This window comes from Anopheles funestus, chromosome 3RL, assembly GCF_943734845.2.
Source record: "Anopheles funestus chromosome 3RL, idAnoFuneDA-416_04, whole genome shotgun sequence".
Classification (NCBI taxonomy): domain Eukaryota; kingdom Metazoa; phylum Arthropoda; class Insecta; order Diptera; family Culicidae; genus Anopheles; species Anopheles funestus.
This window is the reverse complement of record NC_064599.1, coordinates 43759549-43780582: the sequence shown is the minus strand read 5'-3', so window position 1 is coordinate 43780582 and position 21034 is coordinate 43759549. Positions and strand designations below refer to the sequence as shown.

The following is a 21034-nucleotide window of genomic DNA, read 5'->3' as shown; positions in this document are numbered from 1 at the left end:
TGAGCTTGACAAATATATCACTACATTTATCGTTTCGATACGCCAACATTGCAATCCGAAATTTTACATCCGAATAGCGATTCGGTCCAATTACTTGGTAAACAAAATTTCAACGATGGGGACAAATGTGCTAGTCAGGCGAGAGAGCGGCAAAACGAAGGCACCAATGAACCAAGAACAGACACGTGTAACGCCCCATACCGCTGCTGCAGCTGGATGGAACAAGTTATCTGCCGTAAGCCGATTCGGATACTTGTATCTAGCAATAATTTTGGAAACCCATTTTGCGTTTGTTTTTATGGATAATATTATATTCACGAATAAATCCTGATAATTGAAGTATACGCACGTTGGAAGCGTGTCCGTGTGTTTACATTCAACAGTTCAAATTGAGGTTTCGAAATCATCAACATTGTGTGTGATTACGTTTTATTCTGCTATTAATAAATAAAATACGTGTAAATCGACACTACGAAACCATTCCAATCGACTCGAACACAACACACATACGCTTTGCTAGAAATGAAGCCGTTACAAAACATGCAGATGCTTTCTGCCACCCTACACTAACGCGTGCGCTCATGTTATCGTTTGTTTTCCGGTTCAACGCGATTAACAGCCACTTGCTGCTGAGCGAAACGCGTACCAAGGCTTCAGTGCACAGTTTAGTTTTTGGGTTTGATTTGATGGTGTATTATTCTGAACCATTGCTCTAACAGCTTGGCCCTTGCAGCTTCCTGCCGGATGGGATGGATACTGCACTGGAACGTTGGAGGAGCATTTCAATGCAATTGTCTACCATCAGCACTGTTCCGCATGATAAATCAATCTACCGATAAGTAATGATTTGTTTCTTGTGTAATTATTTTGCGTCTAAGTTTACCAAGGATGGTACACAGCGCTGTATTTGTATGCTTACGGTGACTTCACAAACTTTCTCTGCACTGCGCCTTCTAAAACGTGCCTATGTTGCAATGGGTGGTAAAATCAGACAGAAGCAAAGTATGAAGATCATATGCAGACTTGCTGGAGATTAGTTACCAGATGGAGAAGGGGAAATGCGTGCTTTTTTATACTCAGGTTTTCCCGTGTGCGATAAGATATTTTACTATAGTCTAACGATCATAGATCATACATCAAGAACAATCGTCTGTCTGTTGTGAAGAACGAACATCGTACTAGCGATCAGAGCCTAAAGAAGTTGTGCTGTTGATTTTTTTGTATTTTAACTTCCAATATCGTTTATCTTCACGATCCCACTAATGAAATTCAATTTAAAAACCTTCGCAACGTAAACTAATGACACGCAAATCGTAGCTAAAATTAGATTGCGTGAATTCCATTCATCGGCTGGATATCTCCGAAAGAAAAAACATATTTTGATCCGATTATACTGCATTTTAACCATTTATCGAGTACCTATTTTTTTTTTTGAGGACGCATACTAGTCAATTAGCTTTAGCGAAACACAGCAATATTGTGTAGATTTTTTGTTTCTTTTGTTAAAACTATTCCCAAAACCCAAACTGCCTAACAACGGTAAACTTTTTTTTTGAAAACAGTTAGAAGAGTTAATTGTTCGAATATATGTTTTGAAAATGTTACTGATGTGGAATATTGTTATCAGCAGAACCGGCGCGAATTTACTATTCTGTGCATTCAGGATTTGCACACGTTTGATTCTAGTAAGGGAGTAAATAAGTATTGGATGAAATAATTATATTAAATTACAGTTCTCTACAATACAATTGTCTAATCTGAGTGTATGAGGCGCAACCAAATATCGCAATATTGCATACTGATAAACGTTTTGCTTTTTTTCAATATTTTAATCATTCAATCACACCTTGGTAAGAGCGAATTGATCACACAATGTTCTTATAAAAAATCAGTTGAGCGAAACGGCACTGCGCCGCATCATCCCATCGTCGTTATTCAAATCAATATTTTCTTTTCTCACATCAATGCTACTCTTCGCCGTGCACTATCGAATTTAATAAAAAGCAAAATAGGAAAACCCTACCATTACACTTCTCTCGCGTTACTAATATTCATGGATAATTTTTCAGTTCGAAAGTGGCAACACATGAGACATATTCCGTGCCCTGGTGTAAAAGTTGCTAAAACACAAAGGTATACGACTCTAAAAACCAAAGAAAGGTTGCAGAATACTCTGATCCGAAAATTAAAATTGGGGCGAATGTGTTGCATAAATTGTTCTCTGCGCTAATGGCGCTTGTGGTGATACTAAAAGATTTTAATCTTCTTCATCGTCATCTTCGTCTTCCGCTTCTGCCAACCATGTAAGCCATTGATTGACTTGAAACAGTGCCTTGCCCTTGCCTGGATATATATCGGTGACGTCTTCCTTGTATCGCAGGAATGCCTCTTCCTCGATGACGCTCAATTCGTACATCTCTTGGAACCACCGTAACAGAACACCTATGTGAGCAACAATGAAACCAAATGAAGTGTGAATTACGAAATTGTAACATTCGGGCGTACATTTTTGGGGGTGTTGGATGGGGGTATATACATACCTTTTGGATAGCCAATGCTATACCAGTAAACTTGAATTGCATACACAGCAGTCAGCTGTAGATCGTTATTGCCATTAAGGAAAGCGTTCAGTACGGGGCAATACTTGGTTAAAATTTCCTTTTCTTTCTCGATGCGCTTCTTATCTTCCTTCAAATTTTCCGATTCCTGACAAAAGAACAAAAAGGAAAGATATTGTTCACATGAGTACACAATTCAACACGTTGCTGATCATCGTTGCCTCGCACACTTCCACGTACCTGATAAATGTATTTAAGCAAAACCGTCATAATGGCCACGATAAAACCCTGTTCTGCGTAGCAAGACGGTTCGACATTCTCTTTGATCCATTTGTAGAACTGTTGAGGATTCGCGTCCGATTGAATCTGCTTCCATAGTTCGGCTTGCACGCGCAGCAACGGATACAGGAAGTTCAAGTTGCGATCTTCCAAGATTTCAGCCATGCGATCCTTCGTACGATCGCATTCCGGCAGGCTGGACATTAAATTCACTTTGCTTTTATTGAACAGCTCTTGTAGTGGTTGCTTGCCAAGCTGCTTGTGTAAGTGCTGCAACACGAGCAGAAACAGCGGATAATGCTGCCCATTTTCGGCAAAGTTTGCAATATCGGACAGATTGCACAGATTACCGGCGACGGCTCGCGCCAACAGCGATCCAATGATGGTCGTAATTTTCGGAATGGTTTTCTCTTTTTCGTTCATTCCGTTAACAATCGATTTAAATGATTCAAGAGCAGCACTGAGAGAAAGTTTCGTTTCTTTGTTAAGAATCTGTAGAAATTCAATCGTCTTTGCGTGGTATGCATCATCCCGATCCAGCACTTGATTTAAAATTGCAATCATGGCTTCACGCATAAACTTTTCCGGAATCTTCAGGTCGCCGAATGCGTTAACTAACTCTTCCATCAGTGAAGTTTTTTTCAATATCTGTTTTTCATCCAATAATTCTGTCAATTCTGGACTAGCGACCGACATAGAAGAGCCTTTTGTTTCTTCCTGAGGCTTCATCACTTCGTCGGAGGTAGTATCGACCTCAGTTGAAGGCTCCTGTTCCTGTTGTTGTTCGCTTTCCAACGCTGTCGAATCATTCTCATCCTTCTGCGTTTCCGAACCAACGTCCAACTTCTCCTCCCCTCGAAGAATGTCGACGGCTCGGTTTTCATCTTCCTCAAGTTTCTTTTCCTTCTCCACAAGGTCGTCTTCTTCTGTTGTCAACTTCTGTTCGATGAGTTCCGCATTTTCAATCAACGGTGTTTTCACAACGGCAGGTGCGACCTGTGGCTCGTCGTTTTCATTCGGCTCATCCGTTAGTGATGGTGTTACTACGGTTTCAATTTTTTCTTCGTTGTTATCAACAACTTCGACAACCACTTCCGTCACCGATGCACCTTTTGGTTCGTTCAGGTTCTTTTCGTCATTCTCTTCTTCGTTTACTTTTTGTTCATCTTCCTCGATTTGCTGTTTGATGTTCTCCAGCATAACTTCGCTGACGAATGTTGCGATACGCTTCATATGATCCTCCTTACTCAAACCCTTTTCTTTCTTTTTCTTTTCGTTTTTATCCGAAGAAGCTTGCTTGACCACTTGTTCCTTCGGAATCATTTTGCTGCCGTTCATCAAGAGCAAAGTGTTATTTGTGTTACTACTATTGCCCATACCTGCCGCGTTCGGTAAGCCTGAATTTAGCGGTTCATTAGTCTGACGATGCGGTGCTTCGTGATGACTATTATTCATCCTGCTGTTGTCGCCGTTCATGTCACGACCGCCATGATGATGGTGTTCGGCAACTTGCACGTGTGGGCCTTGTTGGTTTTGTTGGTAATGATGGTGATGTTGATTCAGTTCCGAATGAAGTTTATTCAGGTGCATGTTTCCGCCTTCGGAGGCACCCATCGGTCGCGGATTCATTCCTTGTGACATGTGCTGCTGATGGCGATGATTCATCACGTTCGGAGCGTTGCTTTGGTTGGAAGTTTGTTGCGAACTTCCTGTATTTCTGCCCGCGCCCATGTTTGCACCATTGTCGGCTTGTATGCCTCCGCGTGGAGTAACTGTGGTCGAGGAGGATGACGCTGAGTTACTGGATCCACCAAAGTTTCCATTGCCACCCATACTGTTACTGCCTCCTGTAAAGGCACTACTGTTGATTTGTCCAGCATTGCGCTGCTCACTAAGCAGCGTACGAGTTGTTAACGGCGATGGGAATTCGTTCAGTGGTGGTCCGTTGAAGTTGGCCTTTGCATTGCCACTGGTGCCTCCTCCGATTGTAGAAGAAATTGGCATCTGGGGTTTGATGTTCATATTGGCTTTAAACAACAAACTGTTAGGAGTCGGACGCATCTGCAGTTCCTCGACAGGATTTTGAGGTGGGGTCATCAAATTGCGTTTGAATCGGGGAGCTAAGTCTTTGTTAATCATCATGCCCGTATTTCCGCCATAAGCCGATGTATGAGAACCATTGCCGCCACCATCTCTCATGCCGCCTCCACCGCCGCCCTGATGATGATGGTTGTTGTGTTTGTTGTAGCGCATATTGTTGTTGCCATAGTTATTCTGGTTGTTGCGGTTATTATGCATGCGATAGTTGCCGCCGCCTCCACCACCACCTCCATTATCACGATGGTCGCGATTTCCGTAACCGTTGGACGATTGATTATAGCTAACGAGGAAAGACAATGTGTTTCATTAGTTTAAAACAAGTACAAGGTCTAATTAGCGTTAGTTTCCTTTGTATCACATATAAATATATACGTAGTAGACATTCGTTTCGATTTATTTTGACTATAATGAACCTAATCTTACCTAAACCTAAACAAATACCCACCAATAACTATTTTTTCTTACTATTTGAGAATAAATCGGAAAATGTGTTCCATTATTATTCAGAACGAACGTATTATTTTAAATATAAATGAAAACTACGTACGGAATTTGCACAGCTCAATTTTAATACAATGATATTATCATATAATATAACAAAGCGGTCCGAACAACCAACAGTTCACCAACCAAAACTGATTCACTGACTGACGAATAACCTATGAGGTTCTAAAATACAATATAAACACAAATCATACAAGATCTGTATGCATTGTTAGATTTCTTTGTATGTCTAAACAGGGCTGAACCTTAATGGTGATGAAAAAACTAATGAAAACAATTTAATGACACAATTTTAGCATGAATCCTGTGTTTTATAAACCATCTAGAAAAATGCATCGGCACCATCATATTGGCCGCTCCCGGGTGTATGAAAATGTTTCGGCAATAATTTTTCTATGCAACAGATTGCGGTGGTCTATGACCTAAAATCATACCTAAATGGAACATAGAAACATCAACATCAACAACAGTAATGCCAAGATGTTGTCGTAACATTTCTATAGACCCGGGCCTAAACAAAGCGCATCTTGTTTAAGTACTTTAAATGCGCGTCTAAAACAATATTACTGATTGACACTATGGTCCTTCATAAGATATATAATAGAATATTATATAGAATTTCGTAGAATAACTTCATACTTCAACAGAAACGGCTATTGGCATAATGGCTGTCATCAATTAGCTGTTTACGTAGTTAAAATTTTGTCTATGTACAATAGCTACACAAGAGGAAACAATGCTGAATGAACCGCTAGGTGGCAGGAAACTTGTATGAAACAATTACAAAAATCAGTACATTTCTTTAAATGGATATGTTATTAGATTATAAAATGCAAACTTCGACATCTTGTTGTTTTCATACAAACAACAGCCCATCAAAGTGAACAACTTAAAAATAATATAAAATTTTGATTTAACTTACCTTGACGGAAGCAACGGAGATGGACTGGATACGCTTAATAAATTGAAACCATCGTTCAGATTATGCAAATTAAACGAAAATTTGCCTATCCAATCGCGTTGCTCACTGCGATCGTTGTTGCGATAGTCGCGGTCCCGATTTCGCAAGTGATTTAGTCCTGGCGGAAGAACATCATCGTCATGATTTAGTTCCTGAATCGGGGCAGGGCCCTCGACCAAAGCCACCTTCCGCGGTGTCCAGTTGTTCTTGCGCAATTCAATCAGATCGCGCAGCATGAACCGGATGCGCGGCGGAAACATCGATTGCGATTGCGAATACTTTTCCATCCGTTCGAAGTACTGATCCATCAGCTGTTTTCCCAACTCTGTATCCAGATTCTTTCCGCATGTCCGAATGAGCTGGGCCAAACATTCCATGTCCTCGCAGTTCTTCTCCGTCGATGAGCTGGACTTGTTGGTAAACAGCGAGCGAAGCATCTTGTGCAGGTGAGCCTCGACCAGCATGCCGAGCTTGTAGAGCTCGCCAATAAACTTGACATTGCCCAATATCTTTTGTTTAGCGACATTTTTCTTCTCCTCCAAATCATCCGTTAGTGTGCTTTCAGAATTGATGATCTTCTCACTGTACTGGACGCGATTCTCGAACTTATCGCGACAAACGTTCAGCAGAATTTGCAGGAAGGTGCTGGATTTGCTCTTGTCGATATCGGTTTCTAGCTCTTTTTGTATACGCTTGCACAGCTGTGCGTACATAGACGAGTACTTCGGTTCATCTAAAGCCTTGTCGAAGATCAGCAGAATAACACCATTCAAAATTTTCGACGAGTTCAGATCTAGTTTAAGCAGTTCATCACTAAGCTTCTGGAATTTCTCTGGTGTAAGTTTGTTTAGAATACCACGAACCTAGAAAGAGTAATAACAACAAAGAAAATTATTATAAGAAGTCAAAAGTTTCTAACGAAAGAGGGAATGTGTTTTATAATTACTTTTCGAAAAATCGAATCAATTCTGGCCTCTTCAGTGAGTCCATGTTGCGGTCTCAGGGATGGAGGGACCCAGCGTCGGCTAGCGGGAGGGACTGGATTTTCCCTACCCGTGGCGCGAGACTCTGTCCCCGTTTGCCTCGGGTCTTCCGTCTTGAAGGTTGGCAAAGCACCAGCAGTAGGATATGCACTCCGCAACCCGACCGACGGCGGAACCGCTATTTTTTCTATTTTTCCCGGAATGTTGGAAGAAGAAAATTGACTACCGTTGCAATGCAGAGGATGCTGCGATCCCGTTACTTCGTAGTATTGGCGGTTGTGGTAGTGATGAGACGGTGAAGCTTTCGCTAGGGACCGAATTTTAATCACGTATAGATGCGCTTGACAGCGCGATCACACACGGTGCAGAATAAAGTTCGTATATAGCAAGAAAAGCACACCACTACTGATTTCTGCTTTAAAACCTAAACGAGGTAGGCGGCGCGCGATTTTCTATTTGTTTATCTTCCGAAATAACAGTCAAGTCACTTCTGGAGCGTATAAGAAACAGAGTGTGTGTATATGTGTTTAGTGTAGCTTCCGGTGCGAGCACTTTCCCGTTCTTAATTCTTTGTAGCGTCCACCGTTGTATTAGTATGTAGTGAAAGATTTACACTTACAATACGCCTAATGACGCGCGGGACATACACGACGCGAAACGTACAAACACACACTCAACCTTTGGAATGAACACACCACTACGCCACGTAGCCCTTGTACGTTTCTTCTCTCCTTTACTTCCTTCTTTCTGGTCCAAACCAAACCAATTCGTGTTCGATCGTTAGATCACACAACCACGACCGGTTTCGTTTTCCAAGCACACGCGTTACACCGAGAATAGTTTTACCATAAGCTGGAAAACAATATGCCTGAAATTAAGTAAAACAAGAAATAAGTCGCAATCCGATATTTAGCATAGTGGAACGTAAAAGAACGTTACAATCTATCTTCCCAAGCCACAGTTAACTTCACCTACAACAAAACAGTTAATTACTATCCGCTACATCCCACATTTTATCTTTCTTCGTTCTGTTTCTGCGTACGCGCGTGTTATCCCCCCCCTTCCCCGAATGCGCTTATGTTGGGATTCTTCATTCCCTCATTCCTTCAATTCAGTCGTAGCGGTCGTTGACTCGCACCGGCGCAACAAATCATAAAAAAGCTTTTTCTCTTGCCTTGAGAACATGGCTTCCATGGTCGCGGGCCATTGATCTTAGAGAGGGTTACTTACTGCTTTCGAAGAAACGAACAGCAAAAGTAAGTCTTCGGCATTGGAAAATCACTGACATGAGATGCGCGGTGAGGTTGGTCCGCTTGAACCAACTAAACGAGCCAAAAAAGAAAAAGAAAAATACATTAAAACAATAACGATGGTGGGAATGGAAACAACAAGAAGTGACTCCTTTCTCCACCACTAACCAATAACAATCTACGCTTCACTGTTCACAGTGGTGGAGCAACGACAGGACGTTCCACCGTGTAACTGTTAACTTCGAAGTATATCTAGGGGTAAGTAAGCGGCCTTTCACGATACGGGTTTGGCAAGTTGAAGGACACGAACTGTTCAAGATCAAGGAACTTGTAAATAGTGTGCAAGTACGAGACCTTCACAGAAAGATTAATAAGTTATATTGGTTTGAGGTTAGACAATACTGCTAAATGTCGTAATAATTAAATATAAATAAAAATAACATTGGTTTGAGGCGAAATTTATTATTAAAAAAAATCGCTATGCATGATTGATATTGTTTGCATGATGCTTTATTTTTTTTTTTCATTTTTTACATTAGAAAAAATATAATACTCATAATGTATTAATAAGAATTATTTCCCATCGGTTAATTGGATACATTAATGCACAGTGCTATCCATGTTCATGTTTGCAGTTCTATGATTTTCAAATTTTGCTGCAACCATATAATGTGATAGCAAGTGTTGATACCATCGTAAGTCTCGCTACTGCATGTAATGTAAATAAAAAACTGCCATCGCATCGCTATGACCTAGATACCTCAACTAAATGAGGTCACCAAGCATTGCTTGAATTGTGGCAACCATTTAAAGTTTTTTTTTCTTTACATCAACTTCCACTCAAGTAACCATCCTCGATATACATAATCGGTCTGTGGTACGAAATAGTGAATACAAGAGTTAAGGTGCTTTTGAAAGAATGCACCTTTTTCCAGCATCGGTAACTTTTACAAACTGTCAAAAAAGTTGCATAGATGAGCAATATTATACCATATTACCAGCCAAGCAATAATTACTAATAATTACCAGCCCGGCATGGTAAGGGAAATTTTAGTTGCACTAAGAAAGTTGTTGCAATTTCACAGTGATCTCTCGCTATCTTCTTGGCTTAACGACCTCTAAGGTCATGCATGCCACATCTGGCTTATTAAACTTATTTTTACCACGTAGACGGATACTCGTCTTTGCTACGAAGGGACACGACGGATTGATTTGATACGCGGTCCTGTCGTGTGAAACTGGCATCGTTTATCACATACACCAGACCGGGGCCGTCCCCACCGTGTTATGTTTGTATTTTATTTTTCATTTTTGATGGAACAAAACATTTACACAGTTTCATTCTGCATTTGGTAAAATGAATCAATTGTGTGTGCAATCAATTTTTGTTTGTTAAATAGTTACAAAAATTATCATTAAAAGTTGTATGTGTTTCGCGTCTGTTAATCGATAAACGTTACGAAAGCGATAATTTCCTTTTGCCATCAATCCCAGATTCACAAACATTGATACCTCAAACTTAACCATGATTCATCCCGATTCCGGAAAAAGCCTGTAAGACGATGTGTGAATCACAAAGAACTATAAGAAACCCGAGACAACAAAGACGTACCATATTGGGTCGAATGACGCAAACGAGGTCAACAACAACAAAAAATAGAGGTTTGCGTAAAATTCTGAAGAATATGCTGCAGTTTTTGAAAACCTTTTAATAAGATCCCTTCTTTTCGGGCAAAGAAGATATACACAGCATAAAGCAGTCAATTGTTTGCTGTGCAAATTCCCCATAAAAGCTTGCTACCTACTCCAAATGTATTTCGTATTTCAAAGCACCATACTACACCTTTCTCTTTCTGTCGCAATTGAATGTCTAGCACAACACACACACACACATGCACACGTGTATACACGTGCAATCTTCAAGCCAACTGAACTGGAATCAGAATCCCACCACTACATGTATAGCATTGTATGATGTAGAAAAAGAGGAGAAAGCTGCAAGTAGCACAGATTATCTGCTTCCTACATGCGTGGAGGAAACACTTTTGCTCCCGAATTGCACATGCTGACGATTTACTACAAATGGCATGACATTGATAGCAGAGGGAGGCACATGATGTTATTCGCGTCGAAAGCAAATACGTCAAATAGGTATATCGAGATTCCAATGTCGCGCGAATGAGTTAAAAATACACCTTTCTAAAGCACTATTTCCTTCCTTTCGAGGATCAAGCTGAGCTAGAAGACAATGATAAATTGCAACTACTACACCCATCTACTATTTCCTTCAAAACACACACACAGGTATACATATATACCACTCTTTAGTCGCTAAAAACGCAATCCCCCATGCTCTACTTAACAAATCACGCAATATTTAACTTCCGTACTGTTCATGATAGTGTCAGTTCTATTATTTCGCATCACGCATTTGACATAGGTTATTATCACGTAACAAATCTCACAGAAAGCAAATAAACGCTAGAACTAAAATGGTTGTTCAACCTTTAAAAAATTATAGTTCACGCACATACACAACCATATCGATTCCACCATTTTTCACGAGTGCAAAAATGTCCTTCGCGACACACTCAGATGGCGTTATATAGCAAATCTCGTTATCTACGATGCAGAAGACAAAGCAAACGAAAATGGTGTAACTGAATACGGGAATACTGCGCACGATTTAACCCATTTATCAACAGTTAATACGCCATAAGGCAAAATGTTGTCAATCAATAAAGTTGCACCGAAGAATTATCGCCAACTTCGTGAGTCATGCAGAATGCTGCGTACGCAGTATGTTGAGACATCTATTTAAACTTCATTCGCTATCGCCAACACGCTGCATCACCTACTTATCTTTCAATATCACTGAAATTGTTTTATTCCTGTGTTTCCTCGCTTACCTGCAGTGCTATTGTCACCAACAGTAATATCTGTACGATCCTTACGAACTTTGAAATAAGTCCGCAAAGATTTCCTTGCTTTATACTACTCTCTAGTTCTCTCCACTCTAGTTTTGTGGGCCTTTATCTTCCAGCAAAAGAAAAAAATATATCACACGAACCGCGAGCTGCATCCACTCGTGGTCTGGAACGAACAATCGCTCGAGGTTGCTGCTTTCTGTTCTCGAGCTTTCTTGGTTCGCATCTCCCATTTTGCTTCTGTGTGTGAGTTATTATTTATCTCACAACTACTACCCTGCTATCTTTCAACTCACACACCCAATTTCATCACATTTCCTGTCTTTATAGTGTCACTCTTTCCTTTACCCACTGCATTCAACGCATCGTTCTGATTACTTTCGAACGTAACTCAAAAACATGTGTGCCACATTATAAACGGACTCCGGATGTTTCCGAATTATAGCCAGCTACAAACGAAAAAGTAGCGCATTTTTCGTCGCCATGCTTGGAACAATGTAAATCCAACAAGTTCGTCATAATATTGGTGTAATCTTACACACCATATACAAACATACACGCACACACTCTTTCTCTCTCTCAACTAAGCCAATACAGAAATATCATAGTAGGTATACGGGCATGCGTATACATGTAAACGACAAAGGCAACCACAAAATTCAGAAGAAAGGTTTGTACCCTGAATTCGTGATCCTACACAAAATGTTAGCACCTTACTTCGTGAATATCACTTTTCAGTTAAGGAACTTTTGCACTGCACTGATACCATGAAAATGTTCATAATTCTAGACACACACTCTGCCGTTTTAACCTTGTACACTATTCAACACCAATTAAACACTTAATCTTAACCTTAGCTGTACGCAAGTGGATTTTTCCCACCACGAACTCATTAAATCATGGGTTAAATAAGCGAAGTCGGCCAATTTTTCACAAAAGACGCTTCTCATTATCCTTACTGGAGAAATTCGTTCATTATTCGCACAATTTAACCATAATGGACGATGCACATGGCATCACCGAAGGATGGCAGGTACAATCAATAAAAAAAACCTTAACCCACAGGAATCGGTGATCACTTGAATCAGATACTAAATAGCCAATGCGTGGAGAGGGACAAACTAGATGATTGTGTGATAAATAAAGCACCTGTGTAATATAAATCGATATAGAAAATGTATGCAAGAAAGCACTTACGATGCCCACGATGCTCAGAATTAATATGTCACGCCACACATACAAAAATATATTTGTCGGGAAGATTTTTTTTGTGAGCAAGGTGCATACACACAATGAAACCTAAATTGTAAATTATGGTCGGGTACATCGTTTTACTCGCCCATAGTTTTTGTGGTCCATTTCGTTTGACTTCCGGTTCATAGAGGTCTTGTTGAGATCTTACGAATAGTCAATTAAACGTTCAATTTACGATACATGTGCCATTTTTTGGTCAATACACAATTTCTCAGCTGTAAATCGAAAGCCATACTCTACTATCGCAATTATTGATGCTTTGGGCAACTGAAATATGGAAACGAATTTCGAAATGCATCGAACGGGTTTCGCTGAATGCGTTTCGAACTGTCGCTGAATTGACAGTTGATTTGTGTACGTTTATTATCGACAATTATTCAAATTTGAAAAGTTTGTTGCTTTGCACTGAATTTGTTCCTACAAACTTACACGGTAGAGGGAAACATTCTTAGTATACCCAAGCAAATATTAGGCTGGAGTCACGGTTGCGTCGCATACGATTTCGTCGCAATGCGAATCGCAAGTGCAGTCACTGTTCATGCGATTCGCATTACGATTTTTGTATGAGTTTGACAAGTGAAAAAAACAAAACAAACAAATGGATTGCAAAATAAAACTCATTGAAGCACAAATTTCTTCATAGAGTGGTTAAATATAATCTGCTAGTTAATAAACCATGCTGGTTTATGTTATTTGTGACCTCTTTAGTAAAAATACGATGAGTTTAAAATAAATTCAAATTGACAGATCTCGTCGCATGCGACGATCCGACGGAATCAAAAATTTTTGATTCCATCGTACGACGAAATCGTACGTCCGACGTTATCCGTCAAATCCCATACAAAATTTTGACAGCACGTCCGATTAAATCGCATGCGACGCAACCGTGACTCCAGCCTTAGTGCGGTATTTACCAATATTTATCGAGATGGTTGAGTAAAAAGCAAACTATTTCGAGCCTTTTTTCAAAATGGCGTCTGCCATGGAAAGATCGCAACTCACTTCCACCATATCGGTCACGTTGTCTTCTTCTAGGCTTAGAGACGCTTGCGAACAGACGCAGAAATGCCCAAGCAATCTTCCTCGCTGGAGTGCTTTGTGGAAACATTGATGCACCAGCAATACTCCAGAAGATAAGCATCAATGTACATAGACAAACGACGCGCCATAGATGCTTTCTGCGATCAAAATTTAGAAATACCAGATATGGATCACATGAACCGATAACAGCTATCTCAAGAGTGTTAACGAACTGTACGATTATTTTAAATTCCACGAAGGCATCAGCATATTTAGAGAAAAATTACGGTTTGTAGAATAAATCGGCATCTCTGTTTAGTGTTTTTCAGTGTTTTAAGCTTAGTTTAGAGTTACTTGGTTTAGTTTAGATTTAAGAAACGAGTGAAGCCAATGTTCGGCGGACTCGTGTAAATAATAAATTACAAATTACAACGCAGGATCTGGGATCAAGAAGGTTGGCTAGCTTTTGTACTCTTAAGCCTAGCGCTAGAGTGAGCCATTCGTTACCTGTGATTAAAATTTGTTGAATAATATTTTATAAATCAATCCAGATTACAAGGATCGATGTACAAATTTGATGTTCATAAGTTCTATAGTTCTAAACCAGCAAGAAGAACATGTTCATGTCAATTTATTACACCCAAACTCTTGTTATGCAAGTGTATTCGTTGTTAATTGCTTATTAGGTTTTTTTTAAAATAATTTTGGTAATCTGGTTCTTTTCATAGGGATCGTAGATGTGTAGGTGTGTGGTGTAGTGTATGATAGTGATGGGAAAATAGGAAAAAATAGAAACGGAACAGAACTAGGTTCTTTTTGAAAAGGAATGGAACGGAACTGGTAAGTTAATTGGACGAACTGGAATGGGGAAATCGCAAAACGCTGCCTCAATTGGATTTTGAAGCCATTTTCAACGCATTTAAATTATAACATTTTTTTATCGAAACCTTTTCGGATGATGTCACGCTGCCTCTACAACTCAGTAGCAAAACATACAGCCTGTAGAAGAAAATAGTTCAAATGGGTATTTTAACAAATCGTTTTATGCTGGGCGTTGCTTGATTGTGTGGCCGGCAGATTGAGGCTGTGCTACTTGTTCCGACGTAGCATATCGCATCACGTTGTGCAAGGATTGTACGTAAGTAGCACCCTCTGAGAAGTGATATCAGTTCAGAGCCAACGGCTATTTGGGTCATTGTTATTTGGGAATAGTTTTGTCATTATTTCATCAAGTACGTAGACCCCTGGTGGCATATCAATGTACACCCTATGTCCTATATCAAACCCACAGTGCGAATGCACATTAACGTCAATAGTCGATTTTGGCAGCTCATCTGACAGTTTCTGATGAACGTGAAAGTCGTGGTGTAAAATTTTCAGACTTCCTACGCTATATTTCTTGTGAAAGTAAGTTCCCACGGGCGTAAAGTGTTCTGTTTCTACTTGTTTTCGGCGAAGATCTTCGGTCCATGGATTCAGGAATGCAAAAAAGCGCATACTAGGCAAAGGAGATGTGAAAGACGAGAGTAAATCACTCCGTGTAGAAAACGATTTCGACGTAGTCACTGAATGGGCTGGCAAGTGTAACGAGAAAGGACGAGAAGGAGTGATATAAAAAAGAAAAGACAAGATTTACTAATGTCACTCGTTTCACCGTTGACCGTCCGCCCTGTCTCGCACGCGCTAAATATGGGTCTGTGCGAAAAAATGCATCTGCAGCAACGAGAATCACTCGGTTGCCCAGTGCACGCTGTCGTCCCGTTGTCTCGCAACACACCGTGAATTTAGCAAATCGCGTGTGCGTGTGAGTGCAAGGGCGATGGGTGTTGTGTCATTTGCGACGGCCACTGCTGCTGTTCCCACTTGGCAATCAATAAGACGGCAAAATTGTATTTCGTAAATTAATTAAGAAGCGCACAGCATGTCTGACTAACGCTCTCTGTATTCGGGTTGGTTGTGTTCTCCATGCAGAAGATGTCCAACACAACACATCGGAACCGGTACAAAAATGCTGGTCTGGACTCCACAGAAATGCGGCGCCGGCGGGAGGAAGAAGGCATTCAGTTGCGAAAGCAAAAACGCGAACAACAGCTGATTAAGCGTCGTAACGTCAACGTGGCCGATGAGATCGATCAGGAAGCAATTCTTTCGGTAAGAGTGGACCAGCAATGCCGTTTTGGGTACAATATACGCAATTGGGTACAAAGCGTTTTCGCTTTGACAGGTTTGAACAAAGCACAGTTTGGGTTCGATCGTTAGTTAGGGAAAACAGCGAAAAAGCATGCTGATTTGTGAAATTGAGAAGCCTGTTAGTGTTTATTAATCGTTGTGCATGTCCGTGATTTCCTACCTATGCAGGATGAGACGACATCGACCGATAACCAGTCGCTCATACCGCAGGCCGTTATCCAAGCATTGTACAGTGAAAACGTCGAGGAACAGCTGATTTCCACACAGAAGTTCCGTCGGTTGCTCTCCAAAGAGCCAAACCCTCCCATTGATATGGTGATCAAACAGAACATCGTTCCACGATTGGTGCAATTTTTGGGAAATTCGCAAAACTCTACGCTACAGGTATGGGACAAAATAGTCTGCTAAACAGCATGTTGTAATTCGATTTTTACGCACATTTGTTCACCTACAGTTCGAAGCGGCCTGGGCACTCACAAACATTGCTTCCGGTACGTCAGAACAAACAAGCGTGGTGATAGCAGCTGGCGCGGTGCCAATCTTTGTCGATCTTATGAAAAGCCCACACGAGGATGTGCAGGAGCAAGCAATTTGGGCGTTGGGTAACATTGCCGGTGATTCACCCGAGTGTCGGGATTGCGTGTTGGATCACGATGTGCTGGAACCTTTGCTACAGTAAGTTGTCCGTATGAGCGTAGTGCATTTGGAAGCAAGTAACAACAAAATGTGCGATAATTGCTGATGTGATAATTTCCAGTGTATTGGGTACCTCTCGCCGGCTAACACTAACGCGCAATGCTGTATGGGCGCTGTCCAATATGTGCCGAGGTAAGAATCCACCGCCCGATTTTACGAAGGTCGAGAAATGCCTTCCCATCCTTTCCCAACTAATGTTCCACAACGATGTGGAGGTGCTGGGTGATGCCGTGTGGGCTGTCAGCTATTTGTCCGACGGTTCTAACGACAACATCCAGGCCGTTATCGATGCTGGGTGCTGTCGGCGTTTGATCGAGCTTCTATCGTAAGTATGACAATAACCAACATACGCCGTTTTCGTTAGGCTTTAAGATAGCTGCTCTTGTTATCGGATGTTGATAATACGTGAAGCAGTTGTGGTATAGGAATGCGCACTGCAATGTTCAATTTCGGTTTGCCATCGTTTCGATTCACAGGCATAGCCACAACAATGTGGTGTCCGCGGCGTTGCGCGCTGTTGGCAATATCGTCACCGGCAACGACACCCAAACGCAGCTGATCCTGAACTGCAATGCCTTACCCTCGATTCTGCAGCTGCTCAGCTCGACGAAAGAGGCGGTCCGCAAGGAAGCATGCTGGACCATCTCGAACATTGCGGCTGGCAACCGGAATCAGATCCAGGCAGTGATCGATGCCAACATCTTCCCCAGCATCATCGATCTGCTGCAGAAGGCAGACTTCAAAACCCGAAAAGAGGCCGCCTGGGCTATCACGAACGCAACGAGCGGTGGTACTGTTCAACAAATCAAGTATCTAGTAAGTGTATCACCAGAGGCTGTTCTCGTGTGGTGAACGAAGGTGGCATAATAACCATCGTTACTACGTGTTACAGGTTGATATCGGTTGCATACCGCCCATGTGCGAGCTGTTGACCGTAATGGATGTCAAAATAGTTACCGTGGCACTAAACGGGTTGGAGAACATTCTGAAGGTGGGCGAAGAACAGCGAACCAAACCGAACCCATACGCGGTAATGATCGAAGAATGTTACGGTAGGTGGATTGTGGGAAATGATTGGTTTGTATCACTGATATATTTTTCAACACAACATATTTTCCTCTTCGATCGTAGGTCTCGACAAGCTGGAGTTCTTGCAATCACACCATAACAATGATATTTACGAGAAGGCATTTAGCATAATCCAAAAGTACTTTAGCAACGACGACGAGGATCTGGCGGTGGCACCGAGCACGGATAACAATCAGTTTCAGTTCAATGCAGACCAATCGGTGCCAATGGATGGGTTCCAGTTTTAAAACTACCACCCCTCTCCTCTATCTCTCTCCCTCAACAAGTCTACCCCTAACAAGCTCTACGTTATTCGGATTCCCAGATGGTGTTGCTGGTGGGGCTTATACCTTCCCGGCACACATTCCGCGGCTATATTAACATTCATCAACCAGGGCTACACAGAGGATGGCAGAGAATAATTAGGCGGGCCATCGTGAATGTAGTAGAGAATTTCGGAGAAACAAAGTGTGATTAATCCATTAGATGAAGGAACATCCCGGCACATATACATACAAAACACTCCCCTTCATTTTACTTGTCAAGAATTGCGCATGGGAGCAGTTTGTAGTTTACAAATTATAAATATAATCATGTAAAATGAAAATTTACGTTTAACGGACACCGAATTCCGGAAGCTAGGGATTTTGAAATGCTATCAATATGATGATATGAAGAAGCTTATCTAATTTATTGTACCTCCAGGCCTTAACCTTGTTGCATCCCCTCCCTTAACCCTCTTGTACATCCGACGTTTACAAAGAAATAACTTCCGTAACAATATGCCGTGACCGCCCCACATACACTGACACACACACACATACACACACATTTATCGAACAACAAATAGAAGAATATAACAAATGCAGTAGGTAGAATGCTAAGAACAATAGGACATTTTCCAAATGATGTGCAGAAACATTGCTAAAATAATATGTATATACACATCAATTTACATGTTTTTTAACTGAACTTAACTCGTTTCCTGCTAATCAAACGTCCTTTTCTGTAATGATTTTATTTGGCATAACGATCTAGTACAAAGTGGCGACCGCGCGCTTCTTTACTAGAAATTATGTTTATCATGAAGACGGAAAGTCAGTTCTTGTTACTACCGAAGCTAGTCGGAGTCTGGGTTAGGACAGTGGCACAACACTGTGGAACCGTTCCGGCAACTTGCTTTGCTTGTGTAAGCTTGTAACATGCTCTAACAAATGTGTGACGTGGAAAACGCATTTCCACCACTAGTCCTATATCCTTTACATACCCTTTGCTGGACAAACGTTCTGCTCAGTTTGCAAATACCTACAACCTTCCGCACAATAGACGCCCTCTTAAACCAGTGAGAACCAGGGAACAGAGGAATGGCGTTCGTAACAGTATAACAAATTGAAATTCCAACCTCACATCAAACCAAGGGTCCCGGTGGTGGTCTATGTTGTGTCAGACTACCGCATATGTCGATGGTTCGCAAAAACAAAAAACAACTAAACCTAAATTAACAATAAAATATTCACCATTTATCTCTTGGAAGACGAAATCGTGTTTTTATTAAGCAGTTTTCTATGAAAAAAAAATGACGATGAGAGGTCATCTAAGACTGTTATCTCTTTTCCAATAGGATTCTCTTGCGCGTTGTATGTTTGTTCTGGCATTAAAGGTTTTAACTACCTTTACCTCTACTTGGCAATTTCTGTTTTTTGCTTATAGTCCCTGACGCCTGTTTGTCACTTTATCCTTTTTTTCTTCTGAAGTGTTCTAGGTTTTGTAAAATTATGAGCCATGTTTTTGTGATACTTTATTTCCAGCTCTATACTGCGGAGAAGTACGCTGCCTGACGATTGTCTTGGTTTGTAAAGATTATGAGAAAGTTGAACGACCATTTGGGGCTGCGGAATGATCTTCAACTCCCTTTAAATTTATGTTGTGCGTATTTGCGAATGTGCAAACATTTCTGCCGATGAAGTTAGCCGATGGTTTTTATGGTCATGCAGCTCTTCTTCTATTATGTACGAACATTTCCTGTACCAACATTAACCAATTGAGGATAGGTAATTTGACATTTATTCCTCGAACATGATATGATATGATCGACTTGTTAGCAGCCGGTGTGCTTTGTAAATTTTTCTTCAACTTATCAGAGTCCTAACCAATTGCGAAATCAGTTCTTCGGATAGTAAGATTTGGGTAGATTCGATTCCAATTCGATTAAAACTATCTTATCTTTAAGTGGATACATAAAAATAAATTGCTATCAATACACAGGTGAATGCACTAGTTGAATGTTTTTCGGGGCTGTTACTCTAAAGGAGCAAATTTCTCCTCATCGTTTCAACGCTCGCTGGCTTTGCTAACAGAAGTCTATACCAGACAACAAATTTACTGTTATACTGTGGATTTCGTCGAACATGTCTAATTGCTTACTCATAAAACAAATGTTTTAACATTATATGCGAAGAATATTTTTGCCCGATGACGATATCGATATGCAATGATCAATGATCGATGGTTGATGACCGTTGGTTTATAATTTATCTAATTTATATTCCAAGAGTATCTGGCAGATACTTCTTTTTCTGCAGGGTGATATTAATAGCGTCACGGCCTCTACGGCATTGTGAATGGCTGAAACAAAAAGAATAGAGAAAAAAGTTGTTCGTACCCGATATGTTGAATTCTCGTGTATCTTAAGTAGTCCTTCACAATTTGAATATTGAATTAATTATTAGGCTACAGAAAGCAGAAAATGTTGCGTAAAATACATGAGTTTATTTCACATACTTGACTTAACTTATAGAAAAACTTACTTAACTTAATTCCTAGATTTTTTCCTTATTGGCGAAAAACTAGGGCAATCGAATTTAACAAACTGCATCGTAATTTCTTATCACCCTGCGAGTTTTGCAATGTTGTTGCAGTTGGCCTGATGTTGTTCTCTTTGTTAGTCGGTCGGCAGTCGATTACTAGCTTCAAGGTGTTAAGTTGTTGACAATAGAGCTCTGAAATTGGTGTTTGGCCGTATGGAAACAAAATATAACAAATTATTTCCTTTCAAGACCACCAAATACATAGCAGAAGCTTCCTGGGCATTAATCCTGGTATGGCCATCATTTGTGCTACTTTACAACGCTTTTACCACGACCTTTTTCGTACAATGTTGGTCGTGTGTGACCCATTTTCTATATTACCTTGTTAGAAATTCCGAATATGTTGTAATATTGCTTTATTACAATAGGGCTATAAT

The 21034-nt window shown here is 40.7% G+C and overlaps 2 protein-coding genes across 3 annotated transcripts; one reads left to right on the top strand and one right to left on the bottom strand.

The window, feature by feature from the left end:
- Nucleotides 1-282: 282 nt before the first annotated feature.
- Nucleotides 283-7738, bottom strand: LOC125769584 (uncharacterized protein DDB_G0283357). Its single transcript, XM_049438316.1, has 5 exons — nt 7349-7738; nt 6364-7265; nt 2799-5217; nt 2541-2706; nt 283-2442 (listed from the first exon to the last, which is right to left on the bottom strand). The coding sequence occupies exons 2-5, from the start codon at nt 7113-7115 to the stop codon at nt 2258-2260; spliced, it is 3522 nt and encodes a 1173-aa protein (XP_049294273.1). The 5' UTR covers nt 7116-7265; nt 7349-7738; the 3' UTR covers nt 283-2257.
- A 7374-nt stretch (nt 7739-15112) lies between these two features.
- LOC125769590 (importin subunit alpha-7) lies at nt 15113-19330 on the top strand. Of its 2 annotated transcripts, none has more exons than XM_049438332.1 (8): nt 15113-15243; nt 15808-15987; nt 16195-16410; nt 16481-16701; nt 16784-17047; nt 17199-17538; nt 17615-17774; nt 17854-19330. In XM_049438332.1, exons 2-8 carry the CDS (start codon nt 15811-15813, stop codon nt 18036-18038), a joined length of 1563 nt encoding a protein of 520 aa, XP_049294289.1. In that variant the 5' UTR covers nt 15113-15243; nt 15808-15810; the 3' UTR covers nt 18039-19330. The 2 variants fall into 2 exon arrangements, with proteins under 2 accessions (XP_049294289.1, XP_049294290.1); XM_049438333.1 differs by lacking the exon at nt 15113-15243 and adding an exon at nt 15250-15413.
- The last annotated feature ends 1704 nt before the right edge of the window (nt 19331-21034 follow it).

Excerpts from the sequence above, each read along its gene's own strand:
- LOC125769584 (XM_049438316.1), bottom strand. The coding sequence starts at position 7,115 with ATGTACGCACAGCTGTGCAAGCGTATACAAAAAGAGCTAGAAACCGAT. Across the intron at positions 2,707-2,798 it reads TGCTTAAATACATTTATCAG|GAATCGGAAAATTTGAAGGA; the intron begins GTACGTGGAAGT and ends TTCTTTTGTCAG. Across the intron at positions 2,443-2,540 it reads TAGCATTGGCTATCCAAAAG|GTGTTCTGTTACGGTGGTTC; the intron begins GTATGTATATAC and ends TTGCTCACATAG.
- LOC125769590 (XM_049438332.1), top strand. The coding sequence starts at position 15,811 with ATGTCCAACACAACACATCGGAACCGGTACAAAAATGCTGGTCTGGAC. Across the intron at positions 16,411-16,480 it reads CGCAAAACTCTACGCTACAG|TTCGAAGCGGCCTGGGCACT; the intron begins GTATGGGACAAA and ends GTTCACCTACAG. Across the intron at positions 16,702-16,783 it reads GTGCTGGAACCTTTGCTACA|TGTATTGGGTACCTCTCGCC; the intron begins GTAAGTTGTCCG and ends GATAATTTCCAG.